The following is a 24015-nucleotide window of genomic DNA, read 5'->3' as shown; positions in this document are numbered from 1 at the left end:
TTGATGAACTTTATTTCAGACTAGACAAGGGACATTAAATAATAAACATTGTAAACCTCCCTGCAACTTCACTCTGATGTCTTGGCCGTGCTGATTCGGGCCAGTCTCCCCGCACGCTGTGGAAGAAACATAGTCATCTTTTCGCATTTATTGTGATTTATTGGTCTTTTCTTACCTTTCCTCCTTAACGGGGAACCTGAAGAAAGACAAGTCGGGTCACCTACATTGGCGATTGGAACAATTTACCGCAGAGCAGTAGGCAACACTGGTAGATGTGGACGGTATGGTCAAAGTCAAAGACCAAAGTGAAGTTACGAGCAAAGATCTTATAGTGGAGCTATAAGATCTTTGGTTATGAGAGCGGAGGCGGAAGCAAAGATCCGATCTTTGGCCCAAAGATCTTATAGCGGATCTTTGCTTTGGCCGGAAGCAAGATGACAGAACAAGATGGCAGAGGCTGGTTGCTAAATTGGGTCCTATAATCACCCATGAATCTGCCCATGACCGTACTACGTGTCTTGCGTAGGAGTGGGCCATCTTGCTCCGCTATAAGATCTTTGCTAGGAAACATTATGAGTTACCCATTGAAATTGTTTTTCATTAAATTTAACAACTCTAAAGGAGGCCTTTCAATCATTCAGAAATGTAACAGTATGTGAAAACATCCTACGATTAGAATTAATTTGATATAATTGGAGGCTATAAATGCCTGTTCACGTCTGTGTCAACTTCAGATAGAGTGGGTCTCGACCCGAAACAGCGCCTATTCCTTCTCTCTTGTTACGTGCTATCCAGCCACGTTTTACTGTGAAGTTCGGAGAGAAGCAGCAGCCAGAAGCAGCGAGAGCGAGTATTGGAGGGAAGTAGGTGAGTTAGAGGGAAAGAAGATTTAAAAAGAACGTCTAAGGCCCAGGTTCAAGTAATTTACAAATTAGCTCTAAAGTAGTTGATGAGGTAAAAGATTAAGAAGTGCAGCTGTATTGGAGCGGCCTGGTTGAGGAGAAGTACCTTGGTGTGTAAAGTGTGAGTATTTGGCTCGAGAGTCTTCGGCGAGGAGGCTGAGGCAAGGAGACTACACAGGAGACTTCAAAATTTGCGATTTTTTAGACCATTGAAGAAATATACATCAATGATTTGGATGAAGGGATTCAAAGTAACATTAGCAAACTTGCAGATGACACAAAGCTGGGTGGCAGTGTGAATTGTGAGGAGGATGCTATGAGAATGCAGGGTGACTTGGACAGGTTGGGGGAGTGGGCAGATGCATGGTAGATGAAGTTTAATGCGGATAAATGTGAGGTTATCCACTTTGGTAGCAAAAACAGGAAGGCAGATTACTATCTAAATGGTGTCAAGTTGGGAAAAGGGGAAGTACAACAGGATCTGGGGGTCCTTGTACATCAGTCTATGAAAGTAAGCATGCAGGTACAGCAGGCAGTGAAGAAAGCGAATGGCATGTTGGCCTTTATAACAAGAGGAATCGAATATAGGAGCAAAGAGGTCCTTCTGCAGTTGTACAGAGCCCTAGTGAGAGCACACCTGGAGTATTGTGTGCAGTTTTGATCCCCTAATTTGAGGAAGGACATTCTTGATATTGAGGGAGTGCAGCGTAAGTTTACAAGGTTAATTCCCGGGATGACAGGACTGTCATATGCTGAGAGAATGGAGTGGCTGGGCTTGTACACTCTGGAGTTTAGAAGGATGAGAGGATATCTTATTGAAACATATAAGATTGTTAAGGGTTTGGACACGCTAGAGGCAGGAAACATGTTCCCGATGTTGGGGGAGCCCAGAACCAGGGACCACAGTTTAAGAATAAGGAGTAAGCCATTTAGAACGGAGACGAGGAAACACTTTTTCTCACAGAGAGTGGTGAGTCTGTGGAATTATCTGCCTCGGAGGGCGGTGGAGGCGGGTTCTCAAGATGCTTTCAAGAGAGAGCTAGATCTTAAAAATAGCAGAGTCAGGGGATATGGGGAGAAGGCAAGAACGGGGAGAAGGCAGGATTGGGGATGATCAGCCATGATCACATTGAATGGCGGTGCTGGCTCGGTGCCGAATGGCCTACTCCTGCACCTATTGTCTATTGTCTATTGTCTATTGGCAGGCAAGCTGGTAGTGTGTGTTTCCTGCAGGATGTGGGAAGTCAGGGACACAGCTGGTGCATCTGGAAACCACGGGGCCATCCGTGAAAACAAGAGTTTCCTGGACAAGACCCACAGTGGGGTTGTCACACCAAGGATCCAGGAAGAGCGAAGGTGGGTGACTGTGAGAAAGAGGAGTAAACGTGGAGTGCAGGAGATGCCGGTGGCTGTACCTACGGAAAACAGGTACACCCTCTTGGCAGCGGATGACACAACAAGATTGAGTGGTAGCCAACCATGATGCCGAGGCTCAACAAGGAAGAGTGACGTCAGGCAGAGCCATGGTGGTGGGAGACCCCATCATCAGAGGTACGGACAGGAGATTCTACGGCAACAGGCAAGACTCCAGGATGGTGTGTTGCCTCCCTGGTGCCAGGGTCCAGCACATCTCGGAGTGGCTGCACGGCATCCTCAAGAGTGAGAGGGAGCAGCCGGAGGTTGTGGTGCATGTTGGCACAAATTATATAGGTCGGAAGAGGAAGGAGGTTCTGCAACAAGAATTTACAGAACTGGGAAGAAGACCGAAAAAGAAGACCTGCAGGGTCATGATCTCAGGATTGCTTCCAGTACCTCGTGCTAGTGAAGGTAAGAATAGGAAGATAGGGGAAATGAATGTGTGGCTGAGGAGTTGGTGCAGGCGGCTGGATGATTGGGATCTCTTCCGGGGCAGGAATGACCTGTATAAAAGGGACGGGTTGCACCTAAACTGGAGGGAGACCAACATTGCTAATGCGACCCGGATGGATTTAAACTAGATTGGCAGGGGGTGGGATCTCGTGCTGGACAGAGGCACGTGAGAGGCTAGAAGTTGGTATGGAGGGTGGTGTGGGAAAGATTAGTGGACAGAATAGGCAGGTGAAAGGCGGAGAGCGAGGGAGGACGGTTGGTTTAAACTGCACAGATTTATTGCAAGGGGTCTGACGGGTTAGACAGATGAGCTTAGGGCATGGATAGGTATGAGTGACTGGGACGTTGTAGCTATGACTGAAACTTGGTTAAGGGAGGGGCAGGACTGGCAGCTCAATGTTCTTGGATACAGGAGCTTCAGGAGAGACAGGGGTGAGGGAAAAAAGAGGTGTGGGGGGGGTTGCATTGTTGGTTGAGGAGAATGTCACGGCTGAGTTCAGAGGTGACATTACAGACGGTTCGTCTAGTGAGACTATCTGGGTGGAGCTGAGGGACAAGAAAGGGATGATCACCTTGTTGGGGGTGTACTACGGACCCCCAAATAGTCAACAGGAATTAGAAGAACAAAAGTGCCAGGAGATTGCAGACAGGTGCAGCTCAAATATGGTTGTAGTAGGGGATTTAACTTTCCCAATATAGACTGGGAAAATCATAGCATGAAGGGTTCAGATGGGGTGCAATTCCTCAAAAGTATTCAGGAGAGTTTTCTTAAGCAGTATGTGGAGGCCCCCACACATGAGAGGGCAACGCTGGATCTAGTATTGGGAGAGGCAATTTAATAAGTGTCTGTGGAGAAGCCTTTTGGGACCAGTGACCAAAGTTTGATTAGGTTTATGATATTTTTGGATAGGGATGGAGAGAGTACACGTGCTAAAATGCTCAACTGGGGTAAGGCCAACTTTGAGGGTATGAGAGAAGGTCTCGCTCAAGTTGAGTGGAGCAGGTTATTTGAGGGGAAAGGTACATCGGCCAAGTGGGATGTTTTTAAAAGTATCCTGAAGAAAGTTCAGGATGTCTACATCCCCGTTAGAGTGAAAGGCAAAGCAGGCAAACATAAGGATGCTTGGGTGACTAGGGAAATTGAGACGTTAATCAACAAACAAGCAGGATGAATGGGACAGGTGTCTGCAGCTGGGATCAAGTGCATCCCTGGAGGAGTTTCAGGAATAAAAAAGGAGTAAACTAAAAATGGAAATCAGAAGGGTAAAAAATGGCCAGGAGATAGCTTTGGCTGATTGCATTAAAGACAATCCCAAAAGATTTTATAAATACACTAGACTAAATGGAACACATTAGGTCCCAGCATCACACGGGAGGGTTGGTCCCCCAACGCAATATTCCACCTCTCCACCAATTCAGTGGGGGGGGGGGGGGGGGGGGGGGGGGGGGGGGGGGGCTTTCTCGAGTGCTATTATGGGTGTTGTGGGCTGAAGGGACCGGTTTCCAGAGGGCTAGTATGGACATTGTGGGCCGAATGGATTCTTGTACTGGCAGCTCAGTCACTCAAGCCTGTTGTGCTGGCAGCTCACTCACTCACGGCTCGTGGGCTGGCAGTTGACTCACGGCTATTCCTTGAAATTCCATTTCAAGCAGGGTGCAAGGCCACCAAATTAAAGTGCAGTTTCATACCATTTCAAGCAGGGTGCAAGGCCACTAAAAACAGCGGGTCGTGACCTCTCCCTCCTCCATCTTGCAGAGACTGGGCCACACACACACTTCTGGGTTTTATAGTCCCTCCTCCCCCTCCCAGCAGAAGGGGCGTGGCCTTCATGGCGTGAATGCAGTGATCCCCTGCGGATTAACTTGCCAACTTCAGCCATTGGACATATCCATCAACAAACCCTTTAAATCGTTTATGAAAGAGGAATGAAATCGGTGCATGAAGAGCACCGACCATGATCTAACACCAACAGGTCATTTAATAAGGCCAACCATTGTTCAGGTGTGCGAGTGGGTTTTTAAATCATGGAACCATGTTAAGACTGAAATTGTCGTCAAAGCTTTGAAAAAATGTGGCACTAGTAACGCGTCAGAAGACAACATTCTATTTGATGATAGTGATATTTCGAACAGCAGTCATGACCCTGATAAATTATCATGCTTTGAAGGTTTGGATGATAGTAGTAGCAATGTTACAAAATTTTGAGATTTAAAAAATCAAGTCAGCAATTTATCACGTCAGATAAAGCATAAAAAGAAGCTTAATTTGACACCCAATTCACTTTCACATCTTCAGTATTAAAAAAGTTATGGCCATTTTCATACTCGGAAATTAGCATCTTGTTCCCTATTGCTTTTCCATTGACTTAACTCAAAAGCTGTGATCAAGGACAGGTAAAAGCCCATAACTTTCTTAAAAATTAAGAGAACTGAAATAAATTTTCAGTTATTATAGATTGAAGCATTCTGAAACAAATATGAAACAATCTTACTTGGATGACCTGAAATTAAAGCATATAATTAGTTAGTTACCTAATTGTAGCTAATTACAAAATTCAATTACTAGATCTAAACATCTATCCGTTTCTTAAGAAAAGGGTAACATTTTTAAATAGCCTAAGTGTCCAAATAACATTCACACAAGAATTCACAATATAACATGATTTTTTAATCTCATTGTGATGAATTTATAGCCCAAATGGAAGGAATTTAGTGTTTAATTCCCATAAATTAATGGCCATTTAAATCATCTTGCGAGTGGGATTTTGTGGAACGCGATAATTTGGAACGTTGCGGTTGCAGTGAAATTGAACCCCATAGCGGCAGGAAAAATACTGCCGGTTCGTATATTTACATAATCACATTTTCGCAACGTGAAGTTTTGATTAAAGGCATCCTAAGAAGAACGTTTATATGTAAAAATAAACGGTGTACCTTGCTTTGTCCCCTACGTGAGATCCGTCCCGTTATCGGCGTTGACGGCTTTAGAAGACGATTTTAATTTTACTCCTGCTATTAAATTATCCAGAGCTAATTTTAATAAACTTAATAAAATGGCAGTCGCAGCGATTTTTCTTCAGCAACTAAACAGCCTGACAAAGATCGATTTGAACAGGCTGGAAAAAACGTCATTTTAAACTCGCCCCTCTCTCAAAGGCGCCAAAGTCGCACACACGGCCAGTGACAGAATTGCAGCACCGCTGAAGGTAAGTTTTATAACATACCTAATAGTAGTGAATTTTTCGGATTTGAAAATTAGAATGTTTTTCGATATTGTAATTTTTGTTTTGTGCGCAATAAAATTTTATTTCATTCCGAACGCTGTATTTCTTTTATTACCGGTATATACATTATCTTTGTTTTATATGAAAACAATACGCAATGCAAAACAATACACAATGCAAATGACCGCCACAACGGCTAATTTTTTTTTTCCCAAAGTTTAGCAACTCAAAATGGTATAAATGAAATACGGTAGTTCCTTGAAGGTCGGGTCGCAGGTAGATAGGGTGATCAAAAAGGCTTTTGGCACTTTGTCTTTCATCAGTCAGTATTGAGTGTAGAAGTTGGGAGGTCATGTTGCAGTTGTATAAAACGCTGGTGAGACCGCATCTAGAATATTGTGTTCAGTTCTGGGCACCATGTTATAGGAAAGATATTTGTCAAGCTTGAAAGGGTTCAGAAATGATTTACGACAATGTTGCCAGGACTAGAAGGTGTGAGCTATAGGGAGAGGTTAAGTAGGCTGGGTCTCTATTCCATGGAGCGCAGGGGGATGAGGGGAGAACTTATCGAGGTTTACAAAATTATGAGGGGTAACATTTTCATACAAATGGTGGTGGGTGTATGGACCAAGATGCCAAAGGAGCTAGTTGAGGCTGGGACTATCCCATCCATTTAGAAACAGTTAGACAGGTACATGAATTGGACAGGTTTGGAGGGATATGGACCAAGCGCAGGCAAGTGGGTCTCGTGTAGCTGGGACATTGTTGGCCGGTGTGGGCGAGTTGGGCCGAAGGGCCTGTTACAATATACACATAGATAAATAATAAAGGAATAACGTTTAGTGAAAGGTAAAGCCAGTATCTGATTGATGTGCATGAATACTCCTATAATAATGCCCAAAATGAACCATTACAATGCAAGTGGAAAATGCTTGGTGAACTGTTAATGGAATTGATTAGGACATAATTATTTTAATTTCGCTAACAGTATTCAAATGGAGTTAAGCACCAAAGTTTCTCACTCACATCATCCCCTAAGGGAAATAGCTTAAGTCCAATATAAACTGAATTTCCAACTAAAGCAGCTGCAAATGAAGCAGAGTTCATCATCAGAAAGAAAGATTACAGCAAACTTGCTTTCTGAATGTTACTCTATCCTAGTGGGCCTACAGTAGAATCCCATTGGAGAGCTTGAACATTTCTTAATTTTAAGATCTACTCGTATCGCCGCAGTATGTCCTTACTGTGACACCATGGTAGTCTCTCTGATTAGTGGAGCAACTCATCCATCTCTTTTCCCTCCCTCTCTATAACATCTGAAACATTGAAAGCTCAGAACATTGAGGAGACAGTCATGTCCCTTTCACAACCAAGTCAAGAGAGTCAAGAGTGCTTTATTATCATGTCCCGATGGGACAATGACATTCTTACTAGCTGCAGCACAACAGAATATGTGAACATGTAAACATAGTACATAACGGGGGAAGAGAATAAAAAAGGTTCAATAAATAACCAATATAGTGCAATAATAATAATAATAGTATTTTGCAATTCAGAACTCAGGGCTAATTCGTTTAATGGCTGCAGGGAAGAAGCTGTTCCTGAACCTGGACGTTACAGTTTTCAGGCTCCTGTGCCTTCTTCCTGATGGCAATGGTGAGATGTGTGTGTGGCCAGGATGGTGTGGGTCCTTGATGATTTTGGCTGCCTTTTTGAGGCAACGACTACATAGATCCCTTCGACGGTGGGGAGGTCAAAGCCAGTGATGGACTGGGCAGTGGTCACAACTTTTTGTAGTCTTTTTCGTTCCTGGACGTTCAAGTTGCCAAACCAAGCCACGATGCAACCAGTCAGAACGCTGTCTACTGTGCACCTGTAGAAGTTTAGGAGAATGCTGAATGTCCGTAATCTTCTCAGGAAGTAGAGTCGCTGATGTGCCTTCTTTATAATTGCATTGGTGTGCTGGGTCCAGGAAAGATCTTCAGAAATATGCATGCCCAGGAATTTGAAGTTTTTGACCCTCTCCACCATCATCCCATTGATGTGAACAGGGTTGTGGATCCTCATCCTTCCCCTACCAAAGTCCACAATCTGTCCCTTGATCTTACTGATGTTGATAGCCAGGTTGTTGTGCTAGCACCATTTGGTCAGTCGGTCGATTTCACTTCTATGCTCTGCCTCATCCCCATCTGTGATTCACACAACAACAGTGGTGTCGTTGGCGAACTTGATGATGGAGTTCGCACTATGTCGGGTGACGCAGTCATGGGTATAGAGTGAGTAAAACAGGGGGCTGAGCACACAGCCTTGAGGTGCTTCTGTACTAATGGCTGTCCCACTACGGCGACATAATCTGCGAGTTTAGAAGAGTTTGCCCTCGACTCAAACTTGCAGCATGGTCGACACGTGGTCCGAGGCGGTCCTATGAGGTCACTGGAACTCTCCTTCATGCTCGAGGGAAGTTCTCGAATTCTTGTGGCCTCAGCTAGGGCGCGGAAAAAATGTCAGCATTTTGAAAAAATTTCCGCGAGTAAAATTTGGTCAGGATGGTTCTTTTTAACTCGTAGGCAGAGTAGTGGGGTCGCTATTTAGTTACAGGCAGTCGAGAGCAGCGGTAGGAAATCTCCTTCGCTGACCGGGCATTTTGATTGGTTCATTGGAGTTTTCAAGGCCCAGGAAAACCGACTGGAAGGTAAAATGCCCGCTAAACTTTATTATAGGTTGTCTGACTTCTTAAAAGTGTCTCCATTCCTTCTCCCCCCCCCTTCTCCCCCTTCTCTCCCGTTCTCCGCTTCTCTCCGCTTCTCTCTGCTTCTCTCCCCCTCTCCTCCCTTCTCTCGTCCAACCCCCACCTCCGTGCTCTCTAAATGACTCAGCTATGTTACTGTGCAACCATCTTTTATCTTCCTCTTCTTCGCGGGTGTGAATTTCAGACAGTGCTCCCCCGCTTTCCCTGGCCCCCGCCTTTGCGATGTGTGTGTGTGAGTGTGTGCATGCGTTTGGTCGATCCAGCTCGTGGTTTCAACGCAGACAGTCGATCCTGCTCGAGGTTTTCCAGGCGAGTATCCTCGAGCTTGAAGGTCGAAGACACTTCTTAACTCGCGGATTAGGTCGCCGCAGTGGAACAGCCCCTTTACTGAGGATGAAGTGTTTCAGCCAATTCGAACAGACTGTGGATTGTGGATGAGGAAGTCGAGGATACAATTGCAGAGGGATGCACAGAGACCCAGTTCTGTGAGCTTGGTAACCAGCTTGGAAGGGATGATGGTATTAACCATGTTTCTGCAATGACCACAACATCATAGTCCCAAACACCAATCCAGGCTCTGAGTTCATCTTAGTATATTTGTTTCTATCTCTCCACTTCTAGTAATTGTTCTTTCTTATCTGTCTTTTGTACTTTTGATGCTCTTCATTACACTACTGTAGAGGTATTGTTACAATATTGAATGATTTATATGTATTCTCCAATTCATAGACAGCAGTAAAAGTGGAACCGGTTCATTACCTGGGTAATCCACAAAAAGAGTGTGAAGTTATCAAGGTTTGCTGAAACTTTACACCCATTTGAAATAGGCAACCAAGAAGGCCAATTGGCCCATTATATCAATATTGTGTCTCAGAGCAATCTCATTCGTCCACTTATGCCCTAGTAGCTAATCTCCTTCACATTCCAATTCATTCTCCTGCCACTAATTTACACAATGGTAATTTACAATAGCAAATTGAATACCAGCCAGTATGTATTAAGATGTGGTAAGAAACACATGCAGCCACACGGAGAACATGTAAACTCCAAATTGGCAGCATGGAAGATGACAATTTCATTTTATCAAAATACATAAATAATTTCTATTCAACACACTAAATAGTGAATTCAACATTCAGTCATTGCATGACCGTAGGTATGATTTATCAAGTTGCTATCAGGTTATCAAGTCCTGTAAGTTAATTTATTAAGATTATATTTTTCATGTTTTCCAAGTTGCCTTATAGGCATCTAAGCTTATTATCAATATACAATGATTTATTTTCTACACAGGTAATCCAGAACCAGAAATAATCTGGTACAAAGGAGACAAGGAGCTCACCAAACCTCTTGAACCAACTAAGTTTGAAACATTAAAGGATGGCAAAGTTCATGCTCTCAGAATATACAGGTGAATGGTTATCCTCAATGAAATTTACAGAACACTAGATCACTCAGCCCATCATTCGATACCTGCTAAAAATGAATTCAAGGTTAACCCTATTCCCAGCGCTTGGTGCATAGTTCAGCGAGTTAACATAGAAACATAGAAAATAGGTGCAGGAGTAGACCATTCAGCCCTTCGGGCCTACACCGCCATTCAATATGATCATTGCTGATCATCCAAAATCAGTACCCCATTCCTGCTTTCTTCCCATATCCGTTGATTCCGTAAGCCCTAAGAGCTATATCTAACTCTCTCTGGAAAACATTTAGTGAATTGTCCTCCACTGCCTTCTGTGGCAGAGAATTCCACAGATTCACAACTCTCTGGGTGCAAATGTTTTTCCTCATCTCAGTCCTAAATGGCCTGCTCTCTTATTATTAAACTGTGATCCCTGGTTCTGGACTCTCCCAACATCGGGAACATTTTTCCTGCATCTAGCCTGTCCAATCCCTTAAGAATTGTATATGTTTCTTTAAGCTCCTCTCTCATCCTTCTAAATTCCAGTGAATTTTCTGAGTTATCACTTTTCGAGGGCTTATCGAGGTAATTTTATATGTGATCAGGGTTTCTGCCTCACAAACCCTTTCAGGGAGTAAGTTCCAAACCCCTACCACATATTGAGTGAAATATTTTATCTCAATTCCCTTCTAAACTAAGCATATCATTTATACCCTCAAATTACTGATTTCTCTGCTAAGCGAAATAGGACTTTTCTGTTTATACTATTCCTAACTTTATACATCTTGATTAGATTTTCCCTCAATCTCCATAGACAACAAGCCAAACGGAATAATTCTGTCCTTGACATATTGTTAAATGTCCCAAGCACCTTCTCTGGTACTGTCACATTTTACTTCCCACGGCCAATTTTTAATTTTAATTTTAATTTAAAATTAATGGTCCATTTTAATTTGGGGATTTTAGACATTAAGTAGGAACGGTACAGAAAGGATTTATGAAGGTGTTGCCAGGACTCGAGGGACTGAAGTGTATGGAGAGATTGAGTAGTTAGGACTTTAATCATTGGCTTGCAGTTGACAGTGGGTGATCTTATAGAGATGTGGAAAATCAATGGATCAGCATGATCATATTGAATGGCGGTGCTGGCTCGCAGTGTCAAATGGCCTACTCCTGCACCTATTGTCTAGTGTCTATTGTCTATTGAATGGATGCAAGGGGTTGGAGAGATATGGGTCAAATGCGAACAAATTGGACTAGTTTAGTTGGGTCATCTTCGTTGGCGTGGATGAGTTGGGCCAAAGGATCTGTTTCCATATTGTATGACTCTGTGACTATAGATGACACAAAGTTTGTTTTTAATGTTGCGTATTTATGTAAAGGGAATTCACATTGAGAAAGGTCATAGAAACACATTAATTTGTAAAGTTTATAGGGAAATTGCGTACATATTTCAAAGTTTAGTTTAGTTTAAAGATACAGTGTGGAAACAGGCCCTCCAACCCACCAAATCTGCGCCAACCTGCGATCTCTGTAAACTAGCATTTTCCTACACACTAAAGACTTTAAAAAATGTTTACCAACGCCAATTAATCTCCAAACCTGTACATCATTAGAGTGTGGGAGGAAACCAGAGCATCCAGGGAAAACCCACATGGTCACGGAGAGAGGGTACAAACTCTGTACAGACAACACCCATAGTCACGATCGAACCGGGTCTCTGGTGCTGTAAGGCAGCAACTCGATCGCTGCGCCAGCGTGCCGCCCATAAAATACAAGGCCAGGGCAATCTGCACAAGAGATGGGATAATTGAATAGGTCTTTAAAAGAACTGGTCTGGTGCTGGTCGGCTGAATGATTTCCTTCTGTCCTTTACTATACTGTGGCTTTGACCTTGTGTTTGAGACGCCTTGCTAATTTTATGCTAAAGTGTATGCCCTTCAATTTTGTCTGCAAAGGTTAAGGTCTGCTGACGTAAAGGTCGTGCATTACCCAAGAACCCCATGCAAGTTTTTGACCTGATGTTATTTTCAGAATTCATCCAAGCATCTTTGCATGTGAAAAATTCCTAAGACTGTTTTGGCTTCATTCTAAAATGCATCGACTAGTGATGGTGTCTTATTTCCTGTCAAGGCAAGTGCTGTAAATGGAGTGTATATGCAGGATAGGCCACCTGTTGGCTTTAGTCTTATACGTACTTGACTTGAAATTGTCATCAATCGCTAAAACATGCAATATGATAGATATTTGTATCAGCCTGGATTTGGACTGAAAAAGGTCACATACTTAGCGTGCATGCCAGAAGTCAGAAGACTCACACAAATTTGAGTCTTAGGCTTTAGCAGTTGCCTTGGGATTTATGTCCTATCCAATGAGCTGCAGCTGACAATCAGACCACAGAGGCAACTTGAGCTGAGAGAGGATAGATTTAAAAGGGACGCAAGGGGAAACCTTTTCACACAGAGGTTAGTATGCATATGGAACGAGCTGCCAGAGCAAGCAGTGGAGGCAGATACAATTATAACATTCTAAAGACACTTGGACATATACTGGGCCTGTTTCTGTGCTGTATTGCTCTGTGCCTAGCAGTTCCACAGAGTGTAAATGCACTGTCCTACTAATCCCAATGAGGGACGGGAATGGGTAAATGGAGCAGAGCTTTGGTGACTTAATGATACATTAATGATTTAAATGAAGGGATTCAAAGTAACGTTAGCAGATTTGCAGATGACACAAAGCTGGGTGGCAGTGTGAACTGTCAGGAGAATGCTATGAGGATGCAAGGTGACTTGGACAGGTTGGGTGAGTGGGCAGATGCATGGCAGATGCAATTTAATGTGGATTAACGTGGGCAAAACAGGAAGGCAGATTATTATCTAAATGGTGTCAAATTGGGAAAAGGGGAAGTACAACGAGATCTGGGGTTCCTTGTTCATCAGTTACTAAAAGTAAGCATGCTGGTACAGCAGGTAGTGAAGCAAGCGAATGGCATGTTGGCCTTCATAACAAGAGGAGTTGAGTATAGGAGCAAAGAGGTCCTTCTGCAGTTGTACAGGGCCCCAGTTAGTATTGTGTTCAGTTTTGGTCTCAAAATTTGAGGAAGGACATTCCTGCTATTGAGGGAGTGCAGCGTAGGTTCACCAGGTTAATTCCCAAGATGGTGGGACTGTCATATATTGATAGAATGGAGTGGCTGGGCTTGTATATTCTGGAATTTAGAAGGATAAGAGGGAATCTTATTGAAACGTATAAGATTATTAAGCATTTGACCACGCTAGAGGCAGGAAACATGTTCCCGATGTTGGGGGAGGTTCGAAGGGACGAATCACCTACTCCTGTACCTATTGCCTATTGACTAGCGGTGCACACAAAGGTGTTCCTCTGTTTCTGAGTCAAGGTGCTGAGGCTTCATAAGGCACTGGCGAGGACACGTATGGAGCATTGCGAGCAGTTTTGAGCTCCATATCTGAGGAAAGATATGCTGGCTTTGGAGAGGTTCCAGAGGAGGTTTGCGAGAATGATCCCAGGGATGATTGGGTTAACATATGATGAGCATTTGAAATTTTTGAGCCTGTACTCGTTGGATATTAGAAGGATGTGGGGCGGTTTCATTGAAACATACATTGAAAATGTGTGGAATTCACTGCTACAGTGACCTGTTGTGGAGCTAAGACATTGAGTATATTTAAAGCAAAGATTGATAGGCTCGATTAGAAAGGGTGTCAAAGGTTACGGGGAGAAGGCAGGAGAACGGGGGGGGGGGGGGGGGGGGGGGGGGGGGGGGGGGGGGTGGAATAGATAATCCATGATTGTATGGTGGAGTACACTCGATGGGCTGAATGGCCATGTTCTGTACCTTTGTCTTATGGGGTTTTTTTCACAATAATTTGCTGACAGTCGGTGCCCATGCCCTTAAGTAGCAGCTGCAATAAGAGCAGCCCATTTTCAGTAAAGGGGCCTCAAACAGCTGATGCTCTGTCTTTTACATTAACAAAGGCGTTAACCAATATTTTCTTTTGGCCTGTGGCCCAAATATCTTGACTGGAGTAATTATCAATATGGCAGTGTGCACGCATCCAGCTTAGAATATGCTTGCACAATGCTGCCCTTTATGTCAGATGGTTACGCATCCATGTGCAATATGTTCAATATCAATGCGATTCAAGCCCAACATCTTCCCCTCACATGATTTACAATACTCTGCAACAATTAATCCAAATTCTAACTTTGTCACGAGTGTAATTTGCCCACTACTTAGAGCACCAGAGACCCATTGTTCTCCTGTACCTTCCTTGCCAGTGATAATCCAAGTTAGGTATTACCGTCCACTCTCTTGCCAAGTCCTTGGTTCTTACGTCATTTGAAACGCCACAGCCTCTCATTTTGACAAAATATTCCATAATTTGACGCAGCGATATCTGTTACCAATTCACCTCCACGGTGCTTTCGAAGAGCTATCACCAAAGAACTATCAAACAAAGATTACTCACTTGAAGCCTACATTTCTGATTGTATTAATATATCTACTATAGGTTTACAGAAGACATTAAAGTTTCCCGTGTTTATTATCCGTGGCGATTATTTGTGATCTAGTGACTAGTGGGTTATTTGGTAGTTAGCCCATTGGGGGAATGTACATCTGAGATACAGGAATTGGAATTTCTCCATCTTTTCATATCGTCATTCTCATTAATTTAGTATGACATCCACTTGCTTGCAGGGAGGGATGTTATTGCATACATATATTTTATTCCAGCTTCAAGAAGGATGAATCTTGAAGTTGTCTTTGGTTTCACAGAATAATTTAGCCAGCCATTCCATTCAGTGCTTCTATTTGTCTGTGATACAACCAGAGAATACTGAATCTGATTATGTTGGAAATTGATCTGCAATGATCCAATGGGGCGACAAAAAAAGATGCCTACCTTATGTCTGTCAAATGAAAGTCTGGCTGTGGCGTGCGCAGCCCAGACGCGGTAAACTAACCATCGCCAGCGCCCATCACAGTCTTCTTAGTGCATGACAAACGCTCAGTAGTAACCCATTGCCCGTTTCAGATGTACGGAAAACGACGCTGCAGTCTACCAAGTTTCTGCCAGAAACGCAAAGGGAATCGCCATCTGCTCCTCGGTTTTGCAAGTTGGTTTGGTCACGGAAGCTCAGGTGAAGCGACGGATGATGCAGAAACTGGAAGAGAGAAATCGGGCCAAGGAGGCGCCAAGTTATTCTCGGGTGAATGGTCGGAGAGGTCGCGGCGATGACGGCTTGGTTACAACAGCTAGCATTCACTTGCACCTGGCTGAGCGTCGAGCACGGCCGCCGGTTGAAGGTGGAGAACAAGGAAGCTTAGAGAGGCGCCCAGTTGCAGTTGCGGCTTATGAGAACAGTCTGGACGAGGCACAAGCCTCAGCTGTTACCCGCCGCCCAAATACGGGCAAGAGGCATCAGCTGAACGAAATCCCGGAGACCGCTGCTGGGTCGCAAGTGACCCTCTCAGTGGGAGATCAGAGCTGCAACACTCGCCTGGGCGACTTTTCTGGAGCTGCTGTTCCAAGGAGAAGGAGAAAACTATCTCGAATGTCTGACTTTAGTTGCGAGGGTCTCCCAAGAGATGCCGCCGAGCCGTGCAGCCCAGCATATCTCAGTGGAGCCACGAGCTCCCTGACCCCTGAAGACCACTATTATTTGGACTTGCTGGTGTGTTCCGATATTCTGACCGATGATGACAACGCGGCGTGGCGAGGCAAACTGGAAACTGCAGCTCATTTGTTGCTATCAGCCCAGAGCGAGGAGCCTGGAACTGACCCGGTGAAACTGACCGGCCACCCCGCGCCCCTCGGCCACCCTGTCTGCAAGCTGACGACCCTAGACCTGAATGGATCTCCTCGATGTGAACCAGAACCCGCGGCTGTAGGCAACGAGGGCACGGCATGCTCCACCCGCACCTCCACTCTTAAGGAAAGTTCCTGGACATCGGAGGAGAGTCGCGTTCGTCCTGGTAAAGGAGGAGCTCAATCTTGCCCTATCCCACCTCAGTTGCCCATCGAGGTCGAGACTGCCACCCAGAAAGGGGAAAGTTTAAAGCGGTCACCAGCTTCAACAGATAAGGTCAAAGAGAACCACGTTGGCGGAAAGAGAGACGAATGGGTCTCGGGCAACCGAATCGATTTGGACAAGGTGGACGGAGACAAAACAACTGAAATTAAAAAGGGGGAGGTTTTGAAGAAGGAATTTTGGCTGAAACTTCCCTCAACGGAAGACAGCCCCGAGGACACTGGCAGTAGCCATGGTGGAGTAAAAACGCTGTCACCCGGCGGAATATCAGATGCAGGCGAAATGTATAACTCGCTGCTGGGGACAGACACCGCGCAATCGCCGGCTCTTAGACTCAGCGCGACCGAAAACCGCGATACCGCGACTGACAGCAGACCCCAACACGCAAGGGGATGGTATGTCCAAACTCCGCCGAGTTTGAAAAACGACACAACTCGCATGGAACGAGAGTGCACTCATGACAGAGAAGAGACGGCGATGAGCTCTGAGGAAAAAGGGGACAGTTCTTCAGACAAGGTATGACTAGGCCATCCAACTTTTTATTGTATATAATCTCACACGAATTGACACTCTGAACTCCCGCGGGACCACATTCGGCGCACAAAACTATTTATCATCAAATCAAGTTCAGAATAACCATAGAGTAAAGGTTAACCTCGCGGAGGTTAAACCGTCTTTTGCTATAATGTCTTTCACCCAAGCGAGGAAAGCATGGATCCAGACTGTTTAGCCTAAACAACATTTGGTTTGTAGTGCATCAGCATCAGACTAGGCTGTCATTCTAATCAAAACACAGTGAACATATATAAAACTTGTGTACACGAGTACCATGTTCGGCATCATATTTCAGTGTGGCTGTTCAGAATAGTCCATATATAAATAGAAGACTTGTTGATCAATTGAGCATACTTCCCTTAAATCAAGTGGTGAAATATGGATAGGATATGTTTAGAGGCTTATGGACTAAACGCTGGCAGGTGTGACTAGTGTAGATGGGACATGTTGGCCGGTGAGGGCAAGTTGGGCCGAAGGGCCTGGTTCTATGCTCTATGACTCTACCACTCTATACATGTTTGAAACTTTAAATAACTAATAACTATTTTCATACACGAGTTATTATCAATGTGAATAATTGACATTGAAGTTGCCACCTTGCCAACCGTGCCGTTGCACCACCGTGCTGTCTTCTTTCTCAGGGACCTTCTTTGTCAGTTTGAAGAAAGATTTTTACTTAAAATGGTATCTGTCCATTCCCTTCACAAATGCTGCCTGACCCGCTTAGTTCCACCAGCACTTTGTGTATTGCTTTCTCCTCACTGTATTCCTGAATAGCTCTTAGTGCTATTCTCCTTGGCCAGAGGAGAAACAGTATTGGAGACATTCCCGATGGATGATAGGTCTATTCAAAGTCTCAGGTGGGCTTTCTTGCAGTATTGGGACCATTTCCAGGAGAGATAGGCAATTTGAGAGAGTTCAGGAGATGGAATGGAAGCTTGACAGTTATTTCTGGGGCCACATTTTAGCCATTGTAATTATTTTCAATATTCAGTAATTGTTTCAAGAATCCATGTTTACATCTATTTTCTACCCAAATTCTCACCCATTTTGTGATTATATCTAATTCCTCGATACACTTCAGTTTAATCCATCTTCAAGTAGACAGAGTTTATTCTTTAACTTAACAAATTGAACCAGGGACAAGGTTCTGAGCAGTAAAGAATCCAAAACAAACATATTGTTTCATGGTACACAAAAATGCTGGAGAAACTCAGCGGGTGCAGCAGCATCTATGGAGCGAAGGAAATAGGCGACGTTTCGGGCCGAAACCCTTCTTCAGACTGAACATATTGTTTCATGTAAGTAATAAATCAGTGAGAGAAAACATATATTAAATGATAGAAATGAACAAAAAAAATTATGATTAATACAAGATAAATTGAAAGAAACAAATTAGCATTATCATGGTTTACCCATTAAGTCATTATCATTCAGTAAATTTATTATTGGCCATTTTGTGTTTTTGGCAGGATGAAGTACAACTACTCATAAAAGATGAAGCAACAAGCTTTATTAAAAGCATTACAAATTCACTCTTTGAAGATAAACCTATGGCTTGTGTGGAGAAAAAGACAAATCTCTTGCCTCTGGATACCAATGTAATACGTTCATCGACACAAGATAGTCATGACCAAGAAGCTGCTTGTCAAAGACTTGAGACCGATTCTGAAATTTTAAGTTATCCTCCAATACTGGACAGCGCAGTTTCACAAAGCAATGAGTTTAAAGATAAATATCAGGTTCAGGTTTTACAGGGAAAAAAATCAAATCTTATTTCAAGAGAAAATAAGCTATTTTGCACATCAAAAGAACATCAAAGAAGCATTTATGAACCAAAGATTGAAAGCACAATGCATTTTATTGACTCTTTAAAATTAGATTGTTTTATAGAAAGCGAGAAGTCAGATCTTGGTGAGAACACTTCCGTTTGCAAAAAAGAACAGGAACCTTTGAAAAAATTGTCAGAATTATGCATTCATAATGAGAACACAGATCATCAATCTTCAATTACATCTGAAGGTTTTGAATCTAACTTATTGAACAGCAAAGATGAAAGCATAGATCTATGTCTGGGTATTCTACCACATATAAGCACACCTGCTCAAAGTAAAGATATCTCTGAACCATTACATATTGGCTCCAATAAGTTTCAGGACAATGAAAATAAATCAAATGAAGATTCAAATGACTCTTCCTATTGTGATACTAGTGATGCACTGAGAGATGATGAAATCCCTTTTCAAGTCAGTGAATGTTTTGGAAATGAGTCCAAGCAGGTGGATGCACACAGAGATGATTTTGAACATTCTGAATCCAGCTTTGGGGTCATAGTGAGTGACTGTAAATTAGGAGTGAACAAAGAACTAAATGGTCAATCTGAAGAACCTGTTTTGGAGAATGAATCTAATCAAACAGAGAGTCCCGATGACCATTGGTTGCCCTCCGACAGAGCAGAAATGATCTGTGCTTTAAATGCTTCCGAAACTAAAGTGCACAAAGAGCATATATCAACACATCGGTCAATCAGGAATGACCAAAGAGCAGAAAATGAAGCTAATAGTTGTTCAGATTCTCCTAATAAGAATGAAATGCTAGAGCTTCATAATAGTAATGGAATGATAAGTTCTCCAGAAACAAATAAATTAACAGCTATTAAACTTGATGTTAAACTAACAGTTGAACATCCTATATTATTTGAATACAATTTAGATATTCCATTGAATCAACTGATACCAAAATATTTAACCATCGACAATGAAAATAATGGCTCAGATTATCCTTCAAATAAAATGGAAAGTAAAACAGAAAATGTTCTTGCTGAACCTTTCATGCGTAATCATCACAAAGCCATCACATCACCACTTATAGATTGTGAAAAAATGCAATTTCATAAGCCACCTCTTTTAGAAAGTACTTGTTGCAACAGCACAGACAACAGGATTAAAAGTAATGATAAACAGTTCTATAATTCTGTTGGTTTTCCATCAACTGAAGATGAATATTCCACCACTCGACTGAGAACTGATCAAAATTCTGAAACTATGTTTCCTTTCAAACATTTTGTTGAACTTCAGAACTCCAATGAACCGGAAGTGGTTAAATCAGATTACTTAAAATCATCCATGTCACAGCTAGACAAAAATATTTCTCCCTTAATAGGAACAAATGAACAAAGAATTATCAACTCCGAAGAGAAAACAGTAGTGAAGGGAATGGAGCATTCTGAATATCCTACCCACAAAGAACAAAGATCACCTATTGCTCTTCCAGTTGTAAATGATCAATCTCACAAAATTCAGCAAATATTCAGACCAGATCAAAACTCAATGAAACATGTAGTTGAGGATATGATGGAAGATGTGCATAGAACATTGAAAACTGTGAGTAACGTCCAGACAATTCCAATTAACAACTCAGAACCTTTGTTATTTAATAGACCAAACCTAAATCAAACTAAAATTATTTGTTCCACATTTCAAAATAAGAGCAATTTTCGATGTTTATCAATACTAGAACCAGACAAAATGAAAGCTGTGGAGAATGTCCATGAAACTGGCATCAATCCTTCTGGAAATATTATGTGTTCATTGAATCCTTCATTACATATTGACAAGCTTTTATTTCCAAGCCCAACTGGCCAAGTTGAGAAGTGCGCATTGAATCATAACATCCGCTCTACAGAGTGTGACAGTGAATTGGGTCATGATCATGTAAATAATAAAACAACTTCATCCAAGAATTTGGCATCTCTTAAGCCCTCAGTCAGTCCAATAGAGGCTATTCCATCAAAGACTGAACTGGTTAAAGGTATCAACATTAGATCACCAACAGCAGATTTGAATGAAAACATTCAAAAAGCAGAATGTGTGCCCGTGCTCGAGGCAAAACCAAGTGAAATATCAAACACCATTGAAAATGACAATAAAATTATGGAATCACAGACAAAAGAGGGACAATCTATCAATTGTAGGGAGAAAAAAACTGTGGCTGTCATTGATGATGGCAATAAAACTGGTCAACAAAAAGATTCTGTTCACTTAGCATCTATGAACAGCAGAGGATTAAGCATAATTGCTCAACAAGTGGCAGGTCAGATAATGAATGTTAATTCTACTGCTGCAGAAAAGTGTAGAGAACATAAGCAAAGTCATCTGATCAAGTCTACTGACCAAATTATAGAACCTGGTCATCCACAAAAAGACACTAAAGTGGACATTGACGATGAATCTGAAGTAAAGATTTTCCAAATATCTGCAGTGCCCAGCAAAACTAACCAGAAGTCTTCGGAAGTATCCAAAATTGAAAATGTCACCCAGACTAAAAATGATAATCAGGCTAAGATCCCAGGCACTGAGACATGGAATAGGTCATTGGATGAGGCACAGAAGAGAACTACTGAGCCCAAACACCCCATCTCCCTGCAAAGCAGATCTTTGTTTAAGAAGAGCATTCCAGCCATGGAATCACCCAATACAGCTGTTAGGATTAAACAACGTTTCCCAGTGCAATCAATTAAAGATCCGATGATGTCAGATGGACGGAAAAGATCAAATTTCCTAAACTCATCCAGGGACGTTGCCTCTGAATTTGGGATTTTATTTCCTTCTCAGAATGAACGGCAGAAAAAAGAAGTTAAGCAGGTGCTGCCAGTTGACAACATAAAGCTCACGTTAGATAAGAACAAATATGTGCATTCTTCAGCGGGAAAGGAAAATCTTAATAAAAACACCATTGTAATTAAAAGAACATTTCATAAGACAAAGGAGGAACCAGCTTACATGAAAGATGAGAAGGAGGTGGAAAACGTAAAACACTCTCAGAAGGAGGAACATGAAGGTACATTTTAAATCTTACTTGTTCATAGTAGCAAGAGATGGACTTGGCATTAAAATATCTTCCTGTTTATTTTCCTGGGAGAAGTGCTAATGGAAAATCTGACTGAAGCAAAATGATGAGTGGCATAGATAGGGTAGATAATACCAAATCTTTCTCTTTGGAAGAAGTGTATAAAACCAAATGGCATAGGTTTAAGGTAGTGGTAGGAAGTTTAAAGGGGAAGTCATAAAGCAATGAAACAGGCCCTTTGGCCCAACTTGCCCATGCTGACCAACATGCCCCATCTACTGACCAACTAGTCCCACTTGCCTGCTTTTGACCCATATCCCTCTAAACCTACCCTATCCACCCTACCTGTCTAAATGTTTATTAAACCTGCCTCAAATATCAGTCATGATCATATTGAATGGCAGTGCTGGCTTGAAGGGCCGAATGGCCTACTCCTGCACCTATTTTCTATGTTTCTATCTCCTCCGGCAGCATGTTCCATACACCCACCACTTGTTAGTGTAAAACCCATTAAATCTTTCCCTCTTCACCTTAAACCTATGCCCTCAGGTTCTCGAATCCCCTACTCTGGGCAAAACACTCAGTGTGTTTACCTGATCTATTCTTCTCATGAGGAAAGATTTCATTTCTTTCAGAGGGTAGCTGTAATTTGCAACACACTACCTGAGGCGGTGGTGGAGAGATGTGGTCTCACAATATTTGAGATGCATTTAGATGAATAGTTGGATCACTAAAACATAGAACACTATTGACCAAGTACTGGATAAATGGCAGATGGAGTTTAATGCTGATAAGTGTGAGGTGCTACATCTTGGCAGGACAAATCAAAATAGGACGTACATGGTAAATGGTAGGGAATTGAACAATGTAGGTGAACAGAGGGATCTGGGAATAACTGTGCACAGTTCCCTGAAAGTGGAATCTCATGTAGATAGGGTGGTAAGGAAAGCTTTTGGTGTGCTGGCCTTTATAAATCAGAGCATTGAGTATAGAAGTTGGGATGTAATGTTTAAATAGTACAAGGCATTGGTGAGGCCAATTCTGGAGTATGGTGTACAATTTTGGTCGCCTAATTATGGGAAAGATGTCAACAAAATAGAGAGAGTACAGAGGAGATTTACTAGAATGTTGCCTGGGTTTCAGCAACTAAGTTACAGAGAAAGGTTGAACAAGTTAGGGCTTTATTCTTTGGAGCGCAGAAGGCTAAGGGGAGACTTGATAGAGGTTTTTAAAATGATGAGAGGGATAGACAGAGTTGACGTGGAAAAGCTTTTCCCACTGAGTGTAGGGAAGATTCAAACAAGGGGACATGACTTGAGAATTAAGGGACTGAAGTTTAGGGGTAACATTAGGGGGAACTTCTTTACTCAGAGAGTGGTAGCTGTGTGGAATGAGCTTCCAGTGAAGGTGGTGGAGGCAGGTTCGTTTTTATCATTCAAAAATAAATTGGATAGTTATATGGATGGGAAGGGAATGGAGGGTTATGGTCTGAGCGCAGGTATACGGGACTAGGGGAGATTATGTGTTCGGCACGGACTAGAAGGGTCGAGATGGCCTGTTTCCGTGCTGTAATTGTTATATGGTTATATGGTTATATGGTTATAAATGGATATTGAAGGTCAGCTTAAAATATGATGGGCAGAAGGACCTTTTTCTGTCTAGAAACAATTACATCATGTAAAAATAAAGCAAAAGAAACACCTTTACATTTCACCCTAAGTGGGCAATCTCATTGCAATCTCTGAATTGTAAGAAAGGCATTTACAAAAGCTGCTTAGAAACCAAATTAAATCCAGCAGACACAATGGAGACACAAGTAACTGTAGATGCAGGAATTTGGAGTGGAAAACAAAGTGTTCGAGGAACCCAGTTGGCCAGGTGGTGTCTATGAAGGTCGTCATTACAGGTCAAAACCCTGCATTAGGACACATGCAAGAGCCAAAATGAGACCATCCCTCTGCCCCCACAGATGCTGCCTGACTTATTGAGTTCTTCCAGTAGTTTTTTTCAAATCCGATTTAAAGGAAAGAGCTCAAAACAGTAGGTTTCCACCTCTGGACTCAGTGCTGAGTCCAGTGTTGGCAAGCGAAGTTGGACGTGCCAATATTTGATCTCCAGTGTGTTCCTGGGTTTCATCTTGAAGTGGGAAGATGCTTAGCAATAAGATAAATCAGTATGTTTTAAGTTCTTTGCTTCTGAAGTATTTTGCTTCCTGCCAACCCACCTGCCAAATCCTCAATTGATTGAGATAATAACAGATAGTCAAATTACCAAGTTACCATATTGCTAGCTAATGGGGGTTAAATATTTTTTCATGACTGAGATAATTCCCCCATTAATCAGTATTAATTTTTCATGGATCATTTGCATCTTTTTATAAGCTTTATGTATCTTTTGGAAATCAAATTC

At 42.5% G+C, this 24015-nt stretch overlaps 1 protein-coding gene across 1 annotated transcript in view; it reads left to right on the top strand.

Annotated features, from left to right (window-relative positions):
* Window positions 1–4710: 4710 nt before the first annotated feature.
* Window positions 4711–24015, top strand: part of LOC129693305 (uncharacterized) — a 20282-nt gene continuing 977 nt past the window's right edge. The window contains exons 1-4 of the mRNA XM_055635653.1: window positions 4711–4939; window positions 10038–10155; window positions 15207–16719; window positions 18231–21597. Of these exons, the coding sequence (XP_055491628.1) occupies window positions 4711–4939; window positions 10038–10155; window positions 15207–16719; window positions 18231–21597 (5227 nt within the window). The remainder of the gene's footprint in view (window positions 4940–10037; window positions 10156–15206; window positions 16720–18230; window positions 21598–24015) is intronic.

This window comes from Leucoraja erinacea, chromosome 1, assembly GCF_028641065.1.
Source record: "Leucoraja erinacea ecotype New England chromosome 1, Leri_hhj_1, whole genome shotgun sequence".
NCBI lineage: Eukaryota > Metazoa > Chordata > Chondrichthyes > Rajiformes > Rajidae > Leucoraja > Leucoraja erinaceus.
This window is presented reverse-complemented; position numbering and strand designations above follow the sequence as displayed.